The sequence below is a fragment of the Sardina pilchardus genome, chromosome 14, assembly GCF_963854185.1.
Source record: "Sardina pilchardus chromosome 14, fSarPil1.1, whole genome shotgun sequence".
NCBI classification, from domain to species: domain Eukaryota; kingdom Metazoa; phylum Chordata; class Actinopteri; order Clupeiformes; family Clupeidae; genus Sardina; species Sardina pilchardus.
In genome coordinates, this window is record NC_085007.1 from 26,873,959 (window position 1) to 26,884,942 (window position 10,984).

At 45.1% G+C, this 10,984-nt stretch overlaps 1 protein-coding gene across 2 annotated transcripts; it reads left to right on the top strand.

Moving 5' to 3' along the window:
• Window positions 1-359: 359 nt before the first annotated feature.
• On the top strand, window positions 360-10,095 carry dipk1b (divergent protein kinase domain 1B). Of its 2 annotated transcripts, XM_062554004.1 has the most exons (6): window positions 360-787; window positions 928-1,119; window positions 2,432-2,566; window positions 4,989-5,096; window positions 6,497-6,673; window positions 7,675-10,095. In XM_062554004.1, exons 2-6 carry the CDS (start codon window positions 1,054-1,056, stop codon window positions 8,485-8,487), a joined length of 1,299 nt encoding a protein of 432 aa, XP_062409988.1. In that variant the 5' UTR covers window positions 360-787; window positions 928-1,053; the 3' UTR covers window positions 8,488-10,095. The 2 variants fall into 2 exon arrangements, with proteins under 2 accessions (XP_062409988.1, XP_062409987.1); XM_062554003.1 differs by having other exon boundaries at window positions 360-1,119.
• The last annotated feature ends 889 nt before the right edge of the window (window positions 10,096-10,984 follow it).

The following is a 10,984-nucleotide window of genomic DNA, read 5'->3' on the forward strand; positions in this document are numbered from 1 at the left end:
CCTAGCCTCTCTAAAATGTAAAATCTGAGGGGGAAAATCAGGACATTATCCAGATTATTGGTGTGTACACCTTTCAGGAGTCATTTTCAGGAAATTAGATAGCCTAGATAGATAGATACTTTATTGATCCCCAAGGGGAAATAATTATTCTCTGTCTGAATTGAGAAGAATGGCGGCATGACATTTTTTCCAAAATGGTTTCTCACAAATTTACACTGTGTTATGACAATGTTATCAAATTGTTGTAGCCCTAGTTGTAATTGTATCATGATAAAAAATGGTAGGCCTTTTTTTTCGTCGGAGCAAGAAAAACCGCTTTAACTGCGACTCCGCTCAGCTCCACAGCACACTCCCCTTTAATTCGCCTACAGCGCTCCGGCTTCGCTGAAGCACACCAGAAGCCTTCACAGAAGGATTGGCCGACCATACGATAACGGCGGATGGGGCTTTTACCCTCTCAAAACCGGTTCTAACAGTAAACCGGCCGGTAACATCTGCACTATCCCTCCAGACATCTGTCACGACGACGAGCTTGTTGTAACCTCGCTGAGTCCGACGCCATAGCGGGTGTCGATGACATAGCATGAACGCAACGATGGACCGCATTTACTTCCAGCTCGTCTTTCCTGTCTGATTCATGGAATGGGATGCCTTTCTGTCGAGATTTCCTCTCCTTTCGACCAAGCACACTGGATGGAATTACTAAAACGATGCGAGTGGTGTAACTGCCCCTGTTGGACTAGATTATGAAACACATGTTTTCGTCTCGACTCCTCACTTGATGCAGGTTTGTTGACACGGCAAAGCCAGATTTCGAATGGTGGACGGATCTGTAATTTTTTTCCTGCTTTACCCATTTTCATGCAATTTCTGCCGCATGCAAGTTTTGGACGATGGATCTGCTTTGTATATTATGTTTGACATCAGCGAACGAGTAGGCGGATGTTCAATGATCTGATACCCTTTCGTGAGAATGTAACCTGGCAGTGAAGTGGGACTATCCGATTTTCGTGTCTCCACCGCGGGCGTCGAGTGTTCAGCGAACCAGCAACGATGCCGCGGAGTTTACGAAGGCTTCTGCACCTGGTGCTATTCTGCCCGTTATCGAAGGGCTTGCAGGTATGGCTACGATACACGCACATAGACGACCGTCGGGAAGGTTGTGAGGAATAGCATAGGAGAATGCTTCTCTTTTTGCAAAAGTGTAAAAATAGCTACACCAAGCCACCATCATATATCACGTGTGTGTGAGTGAGAAAAGACAAGTGGTGGCCGCAATATCGCCGATGTGCTGGAAGAGGTTCAGCTGAAATGTCTTGTGTTTCTTGGTGACATGCCCTGCTGGTTGGTGGACTGTGCCCTGCTGAGGCCTATTCATATTCTTGTCACATAGACTCCAGCAAAGCAATTCAGCCTTCCATGATCCTATTTAACTGTGCAGTGGTGGAAAGTAACTAGTTCTACAATTACTCCAATAGCCTATACTGCACTTAAGTAGTCCTACAATTTGTAGGAAGGCTACTGTTGGTGACCTGCTCTGCTGGTTGGTGCGTTAGTCCTGTGGTAGGCAAGTGGGATTCTTGTTGCATAGACCACAGCAAACATGGTCCTTCATGTTTTCATTCTAAGTTTATTTCGGCTGTTTGTAGACTCCACTGCACCAGAAGTACATATTGTACTTCAACTAGGCTACATTTGAAGCTAGTTTCTTTTTAAAAGTAATACTTTGCACACTGGATGACAAATAGAAATTCAGAGCACTGTAAAAGACTAAACCAGTGGTGTCCGACCTTGGCTTTGATATCCTATAAAACGTGTCTGTGCCAGATGATGGTGAGTTGTTAACAGCTCACCAAATGCAAACTTTCCCTCTAAACATCTCACATGTTTATTATTCAAATAGCATGCATGCATCACTAAAACTCTGTTCCGATTCCCCTTCCATTCTTCTGCTCATGGGCCCTCAGAGATTTATCTGGTGTCCCTGTAAACAGTAGCCTAGGCTTGTACAACTAGCTCCACCTCCAGCAGGTACCACAGTAACATGATGTTTACAGTGTAATACTTCAGTATACACTGACTGTACCTGATATTGATATTTTGTGATCTATGTCAGCTTCTACACAAGGATTGTGTCTGTTGTTGAGAGCACTTATGAAGAAGAAATGAAGAATGAAGAAATGTGTGTGTGTGTGTGTGTGTGTGTGTGTGTGTGTGTGCGTGCGCCCATGCATAGTGAGGGCATAGTGAGGCTGAGACTTTGTCTACGTTATAGTGTTTTGCTTATAGAAGAAGGTCAGCAATTAACACTGAGTTCATCCCCTTTGCCCCTTCCTCTCATTCCTTCACCTCTCTCCCTCATTGTGTTCCCCCTGTCCCCTTCACCACCACCTCTTTGTATCCACACCCCCCCTCTGTGACTCTGTTCTAGTCTCGTATGCCAGCTGTGAAAGTGAAGTATCTTCTGCTGGTGTGGGTGGGCATCCTGCTGGCCAGCTGGGTCCTCTACATGCAGTACTCGTCCTACTCGGAGCTGTGCAGGGGGCACGTCTGCCACATGGTCATCGTAAGTAATCTACAGGCCCTCCCAGCATGCCTGGGTGCCAGAGACAGAGACAGAGGCAGACACTGTTGTGTCTGGTCACAACAAAGTGTAATCAGTCATTATCATCCAAAGCACTAGCATAACACACACATACATAGTCTGACAAAAGGGCATATTATACATGCAAACGTCAACATACAAAGCTGAGTGCGAAAGCAAAGTCTTGAAAATGTGTCATGAAAACTAAAAGGAGTTAAAGGGGTTCTTCCATTCTGTCATTATTTACTTCTTACACTAGCGTTAGTGGAGGCCTGGATTTGATCATATGTGTATTCCTTGGACTGGAAAAGGAGTGAGCTGGTAAAATGGCGACTCTACACATCGCCACACATGAACAAGTAATAGTGCCTGCATTTGTAAAACTCCTAAAGTCAGGGTAAAGGGATAGCATAGAAGGGCACCATGCAAATGTGAGTATAGTGAGTATTATTAAAAAGATCTGTTGACTTTTGGTGGGTGGCACACTAAACTAGGGATTAGTATTTACCTGCAAACCTGTTTCCAGTGGCATACTTCCCTCTCAGGGAAGGTTTCCAAAATCAACGCCAAGGAAGCTTTTAACGTGCATTTCGATGGCCATCAGAATCAGTGTTGTTAACACTTTTCCCAAAGGCCTTGTTACCGTTCTGCCACCTTAAAAACTGCACAATACAAACTTGTATTGGTATGAGGGCAAATAGAAGAACTTTCATGTTCTGAGAATGGAGATTATGTAAGTGCCAACAAAGTTTCAGGAAGTGAACTGTCCAATCAGAGATATTTCTTGTTTCAGTTTAGAGACTCTACATCACATGTAGGTCCCTATGAGCAAGACTCCATGCTCAATAAGCTGCCTAAGCTGTAAAGCGCTTTGGGAACTCCACTGAAGCAAAAAGACCTCCATAATGCAGTGCTTAGCATGACCTACACGGACCAGTGCAGAAGTGCTGCAGTGTAAACACATCCAAGAGCTTTGAGGGCCTGCGTTTAGAAAAGCCCTGTAGGAGTACTCGGTAAGCGCTGACTGGGGAATCCGCATTCTGCTGTAATAATCCTGACCTTTTCATTGTGAGTTTCTCAGTGAAATCGACCTTGGCGGTTAATACAAGACCTAAATTAGATGAAAATGTTAGTTCTTCTAATGTGGCCCGTGGAGCAGAACAATTGCAGTCACTGTTGCAATAAAATGTGGAGTAAACTGCTCTCTGTGCTCGGTAGGTCGAGGGCATTTTCTTGCAGAGAAAAAAAGTGACGGCCTCTAATGTTGTAGGGATCTAGACGTCAGGACAAGCATGGAAAAAGACATTGGTGACGTTGTTTGCACAAAAAAGTCAGGTAACTTGACAAGGCCGCTTGGCTGAAAGAGTCAGATCGGTGAGTGCCGTTGCCATGTCAACTAATATAATAGCAGTGTTGGGAGCAGTGTCATGAGCATGGAACACAAAGAGATTGAAAATGTAGCAGAATGAAAGATTTGATGGCCGTCACTTTTTTGACTGTACAGACTGGTGTTTGTCACAGAACACAAGCCTTGGGCAACAGGAAATCATTAATTTAATTGAATTTGTGTCTTTGGACACATGCCTACACGGACTCACTGACAAGGTTCAATATGTTTCTGTTCAAGAGCAGCAGGCCATACACAGTGCCGAGAGAGAGAGAGAGTACAGGATATGCATTTGTGTGGTAGAGGGTGGATTTTAAGTTGTGAATTTACAGAGCGGAAGAGAAAGAGAGAGATATGGGTCATGTGGATGTTTGAGTAATTAGATGTCTTTTAATTGGTCAGCTCAGTTTTGCCATGGCAAAGATAACACAAGTGTTATAGGACTTTTGGGTCCCTCTCTCCTACCAAGACGAAGCCACGGGCCACTGTCTGACAGAATGTAACACACACACACACACACACACACACACACACACACACACACACACACACACACACACAAAGAGCTAGAAACACCCCTGGCCAAATCTCTTTGGGACAGCTGGACAGGTCAAAGTTAAACTAGCCCAGGCGTGTGAGTGCTCTGCTTTGGCCTGTCAGTGATTAAGGGTGTGTAAGATGAGTTAGACATTCAGTGAGTAAATGCTTGTGGGCACATGAGAGAGTTGGGAGAGGTAAGAGATGTGTATGTGTGTCAATCCAAGTGGTTGCGAGCAGCTGTGAAATATTTGGCCATGTGATTGTGTACAAGAGTGTGTGAACATGCACTAGACCCCACCAGAAAGAGAGATAGTCATTGAGTATTAAGTGTGTGAACATCTAAGTAGGCAAAGATATGTCATGTCAGTGGCGAGATTGAGATTAAACAGCCTATGAAGTTGTGTTCTGCTGCGTCTCTCTCGCTCCCTCCCTCTCTCGCTCCCACACAACCCCCTGACCCCTCTGTCTTGTCTCCAGTGTGACCACTACCGTAGAGGAATCATTGCTGGCTCAGCTTGTAAGGCTCTGTGTGAGGAGAGAACCCTCAACCTGCAGAGATGTCTGTCCACGTCATCAATACATCAGGTACAGAAACACACACACATACACGCACATGCACACTCTCTCTCACTTCCTTGGTCTCTTTCTCTTTCACTCTGTCTCTCTCGCACTCTTGTCATTGAATTATTAAACATTTAACTGATTAATGAAATATAGAAACATTTTCAAGTGTACAGTGAATGTCAGAGTGGGGGTTTGGGAACCACTGGTTTGCAGCAATGCATTACACAGAAAAAAAACACACACAAGACCTTCGACCTTCACCCTCACCCTTCAGTAATACTCAAATGTGCCCCTTTAATCACCTAAACTCTGCCTGCAGCACAGCAGAGAAGAATTCAAATTCGCAAACATAGGCAAACATAGGCAAACATGTGCGAACATTTGCAAACAGTATTCCGTTAGCTTTGTTAGCCTGTTCGGCGAATGTTTGCAAACAGTCACAAACAGTCTGAGGGGGTGGTTCTCCTCGAACATACAGTACAGTGGAACTGGCCGTGAGGTTGACGAACACAACAATGCAATTACCGTCAGAATGGAATGTTAGCACCAAATAATTCAAATTGACGGCCCTGAGGAAGGCCATTTGTGGCTTATATTTTTCAATGGATAGCCAAGTTTAATAAAGGCTTTTTATAGAAATACCTTCTCGAGTGCCTCAGACTCACGAAAATGTATTCGATCTCCAAACTGATGAGCACCGGAGGTATACTTGTTGAATGTCTACACCCAAGCAGGCTCTCCAGGTTATACTAGTTTGTGTATTCTATTCAATCTATTCAAATTTAACTGAATGTACACCACTGTTTGTCCAATTTGATTGCACCTCTGGTGCTAGTCCCAACCAATAGTAACAGAGACATACACATACGAAGCACATATAGCAGTGATTTGAAGGTCACCATGGTGACAGTCCTAGGGCTTTGGTTATAGTGTTCTACCACAGATAGATAGCAGTGCAGTCATGCAATGATAAAAAAAAAATCAGGAACAATGTTTCATTTACAACTGCATTTGCATATCCTGAAATAAATACCACTTCTTGCAAAGCAAACCATTAAAAAGGAGAAATAATACCGACAGTCATAATTGTAATTTCAAAGTCCGAGATTTGAATATCAAGGAGGAAACAAAAGTGTTTGCAGTTCATGGTAGTTTTGTGGCCATGTTCAACAAGGCAACAAGGTAAAAAATGATTTTCCATGTCAGCTTTAACCAGGTTCTAAACAGAATGGACAAGGAATAACAAACAATGCAACTTTCTAATCTAGAAATAGTCTTTTCCCTCTGAACCCTGAATCTATCCCACCTAAAATGTAAAAATAAGCTGACATAAGACATAAAGCAAACATGTTACGCAAACAAACAAAAACATGTTAATTGAAAGCTAGTCGAGTGCTTACAGTTTCTGATGCCATTTACAGGTGTACAATGGGATGTGGAAGGAGAAGGCAGTGGTCATAAAGTGCGGCATTGAGGAGGCAGCCGGTGGTGAGGGCGTCCCGGGCTCTGCCCTGCGGCCGGAGAGCAGCCTCTTTGACAAGCCGGCCCGGGGCACCTCCATGGACGAGTTCAGAGAGATGCTGCACTCTTTCCTCAAGGTCTGTCCGTCCTTCCCCTCTCCAACGTGTCTGGCTTGCTCTGTTATCAACCTGTCCTGCCCTCTTTTTCTGACTGAGAAGCCATGTGTTATATTTGAAAATAAAAAAAAGTTTTTTTTTCCCCCCACTTTTAGTCACGAGTGTCAAAAGAGATTACAGTGACCTCAGTGTCTGACTGAGGAGCGCTGATTCATTTGTACTTAGATAACCCCACAAATCCAAACGCTCAGTTCTATATTTGTTGAGAAAAATTGCAAATCTGTAAAGGGGAATAAATACTAAAAGATATAGAAGGTCGCACAATTACACTGAACTTTCTTCATGACTCTCATTGCTTATCCTCAACTGGGCCTTTTAGAGAAACTAAAGTAAAGTAATGTTTTTGAGAAATCAGTCTGATACCATTAGCCTAGCTAAGCATAATTCACTTGAAGTAGGTTACACCATTTAAGTAAGTGTATATATACTTTTTTTGAATCCCGTGAGGGAAATTTGGTCTCTGCATTTATCCCAGTCTGTGAATTAGTGAAACACACAGCACACAGTGAGGTGAAGCACACACTAACCCGGAGCAGTGAGCTGCCTGCCACAGTGCTGCTCGGGGAGCAGAGAGGGGTTAGGTGCCTTGCTCAAGGGTACTTCAGCCGTGGATGAAGACATGGGAGAGCAGTGCTCAACCACTACCCCTGCCTTTTTTGCCCCAGTTAGTTTCTAGCTCACTTTTAGCTATAGGCTAACTAGTGTACCACTTCTAATGAATTATGCTAAGCTAGGCTAATAGTGTCAGACTGGCTGGCTTGTTCATTCAAGCTAGGATCTTATGAATGATACTTTGAAAAACGTTTTGAAATTATATTTCAAATTATATTTTGCATTATTTATCGAATGTATCTGTGGTATACATGTGGACATTTGTAACAGAAAGATGTTGTCATCTGTTTTAAGCTTCTGTTTTTCATTTAACCACGTTTGCCTCACTTTTCACACATTTTCCATCACAGGATAGTCTGGGAGAGCAAGCATCACTTAGCACACTGGTGGCACGGGTGGTCACACTGGCTGACGTCAACCAGGACGGCAAGGTGTCTCTGGCCGAGGCCAAGTCGGTGTGGGCGCTGCTTCAGGTGCCCGAGCTGCTAGTGCTGCTCGCGCTGGCCGGCCGGGAGCACACGCCGCGCCTGCTCGGCTTCTGCGGCCACCTCTACGTGACGGAGCGCGTGGCCCACAGCGCCCTCTGGCGGCTGGAGGTGCCACCCGCCATGCAGCCCGTGGTCCCCGAGGCGGTCGGCGTGGCGCTCAACCGCTGGCTGGCCCCCGCCTGGCCGCGGCGCGCGCGCATCAGCATCGGCCTGCTGGAGTTCGTGGAGGACGCCTTCCACGGCGCCTACGGCAGCTTCCTGATGTGCGACTCGGGCCCGGCGCGCGTGGGCTACAGCCAGCAGTACGACTGCAAGATGGCCGACCTGCGCGGCGTGGCCAGCGAGGCGGCGGTGCGGGGCCACCTGCGCGGGCGCCCGTGCCAGACCAACGCCGACTGCACGTACGGCCACGACTGCACGGCCACCTGCGACCGCCTGGCGCGCCAGTGCAACACCGAGGTGGTGCAGCCCAACCTGGCCAAGGTGTGCGCGCTGCTCCAGGGCTTCCTGCTCTTCGGCGCCCCCTCCGACCTCCACGCCGACCTGGACAAGCAGCTACGCACCTGCGTCACCCTCAGCGGCCTGGCCAGCCAGATGGAGGTGCACCACTCGCTGGTGCTCAACAACCTCAAGACGCTGCTCTGGAAGAAGATCTCCAACACCAAGTACTCCTGATCTCAGACGAGCGATGGAGGGAGAGAAAGAGAGAGAGAGAGAGAGAGAGAGAACGCAGAGATGGAAGGAGGAAAGAAAAGACAGAAGGGAGAGTGGTGCAGAGATGAGAGTTGAAGAGAGATGGGCGTCTCAGGAGTGGACACCCATCTTGGAGAACAGAGCATGCAAGAGTGAAAGAGATGTGTAAAAAAAAAAGAATAAATGTGGGAGCGAGTGCTGAAAAAGGAGAACGGAAGAAAAGGAAGCAAAGGTTAAAATAGCACCACTGTGCGTAGGCTACTACAGGAAAGGGAGCAATGCTGGACTGGACTGGACTGGACTGGACTGGACTGGATGCTGTTTCGTACCCTTGTACAGATGCTGCTCAACTCTCATCCCTGCACTCCCACATTCACCTGCATCTCCCTGCCCACTATACCACTCAACCTGAGAACACAGAAGGCACCACTACGGGTCTCAACGTGGGACACACAGTGCAGTCCTCACTATGCCACCCTAAGACCATTTGTAAACCCTTGGAGCCAGCAATGGGGAAACGACTCCTGACTCTTGAATGGAGGATGATTGTTTTGAATTTGTGCACTACACCTAGATTCACAGTACTATAGTTTGGTAGACTAGGGGCTAGCGCCCTCTAGGGGCTAGTGCCCTCTAGAGCCGATAAGCCACTGATATTGGGAAGAGAATTTTCACTAAGTACGTTCGAGAGGCTTACTGAAGCAGTTGGTCACCCATTACTACACTGTCCAGCACTAAACAAATTATGGAATACTGCACTGTGTGTGTGTGTGAGAGAGATTGTGAGTTTGTGTGTGTGTGTGTGTGTAGGTCTGTGCCTCCATTTGTGTGTGTGAGAGAGAGAGTGAATGAAACCCTGGGATATGGAAGACAATACCTCTGTTACAGTCCTGTGCAGTGATCCTCAGGCACTTTAGTTTCTAAATGTCGCTCCATCCGCTAATGTCATGAGTGGACCCTCAACCTTGTATTATGCATCCCACGTGTGTATCCACAGGACGGATAGGCTATTTATTGAGACTCAACTCAAAGACTCTTGCAACCCTTTCAGGGAACGCTGCTTGATTCTGCCAGGGAGACTACCATTTCAACAACTGTGCGTGCTTGTTAAACCAGTTTTTAACCAGTGATGGCTGTGGTTTTTTAATGATTCACTGGGAAAGAAGCTTGGAATGTGTATGTATGCGGTGTACAAAAAAGAGAGTGAGAGGAGACATGATCAGATGTTTGTGGATGAAAGGTAGATTGTCATTTACAGTTGTGTTTGCTGCTGGCGTTTTGTTTTTATGAGCAATGAACAAATGATTTGGGGAATTGTGTACATACAGAACCCTCCACATGTATTGTAATCTATAGTAAAGTTGGTGAAAGGAGGTAACAGAAAAATCATTGTTTGGTCATTTATCTTGGTCTCAATAAAAACAATGAGGGGAAATCCAATCTTGAACAGAAGCACATTTATTCTGAGAAACAACATCTCATTAAGAAATACATATTTTAAACAAAAACACATGTGCCTTATTTCTTGGCACCCCTGTATTTTATACTTTGTAAAGCCTTCCTTTTCCAAATAAACAGCACGTAACCTTCTATGACCGTCTATACATTCGGTAAGGAAGTAAGGGATTTGATAATCTCTTTTTACAAATCCTTCCAGATCATCCAGATTCCTAGCTCCTCACTTGTGTCTTCTCTTGTCAAGCTCACTTGCTCTGTGGGGGTCAGAGATGGCGACGACTGAAGCTTCACTTTGTGTTCAGTAAGCAATTTTTGTGTTTAAATCTGGATACACGTTTTGCTGGACCATCTGATCATAACCAATGTTTAATGCCTTGGCAGAAAATATTCAGGTTCTTGGAGCTCATGATTCCATGCGTCCTTTCAAGGTTTTTAGGGCCTTCGGAACAAAAAACATCCCCACAAAATCACAGACCCTCCAAAATATTTATCATTAGACATGGGGCTCTTTTCAGCATCATTGCGCCACGACCCCTCGTTGTTTGTTGCCGAAGAGCTCGATTGTCTCTAGAATTAGAATAGAATAGCACCCAATTCTATTTGTAAATAAATTACAGGAAAGGAAATGCTTTTTCATGAGATGCCCTCTAAATAAATAAATTAATAACAAAAATAATAATCATATTTTGTGAAGAGTTTCTTTAGATTTGGTGACCCCAAGATGCTCCTTTTTTCTTTAACTCTCCAATGGTGATCCTTATGGAATATTTTCCTCTCTTTTCATCCTCATTTTGTGTGATTTTGTTTTTACATTTACATTTGATTGGGACTTGTTGATTGTTGTAACTAAATAAGCATGTTTGTCAGTACCCACTTTTTTAAGGCCACTGACTTACAAAGCTCAACACACCTTTCTTTGTATTGAGTGTATTCTCATCTTCCCGGTGTTGAAAAATGACGAGGACATTTGACCTCTGTCACTTTATTACTGTCACTTTATTACTGAAATAGGACATTGCTT

Excerpts from the sequence above, each read along its gene's own strand:
- dipk1b (XM_062554003.1), top strand. The coding sequence starts at position 1,054 with ATGCCGCGGAGTTTACGAAGGCTTCTGCACCTGGTGCTATTCTGCCCG. Across the intron at positions 1,120-2,431 it reads CGTTATCGAAGGGCTTGCAG|TCTCGTATGCCAGCTGTGAA; the intron begins GTATGGCTACGA and ends ACTCTGTTCTAG. Across the intron at positions 2,567-4,988 it reads ACGTCTGCCACATGGTCATC|TGTGACCACTACCGTAGAGG; the intron begins GTAAGTAATCTA and ends TCTTGTCTCCAG.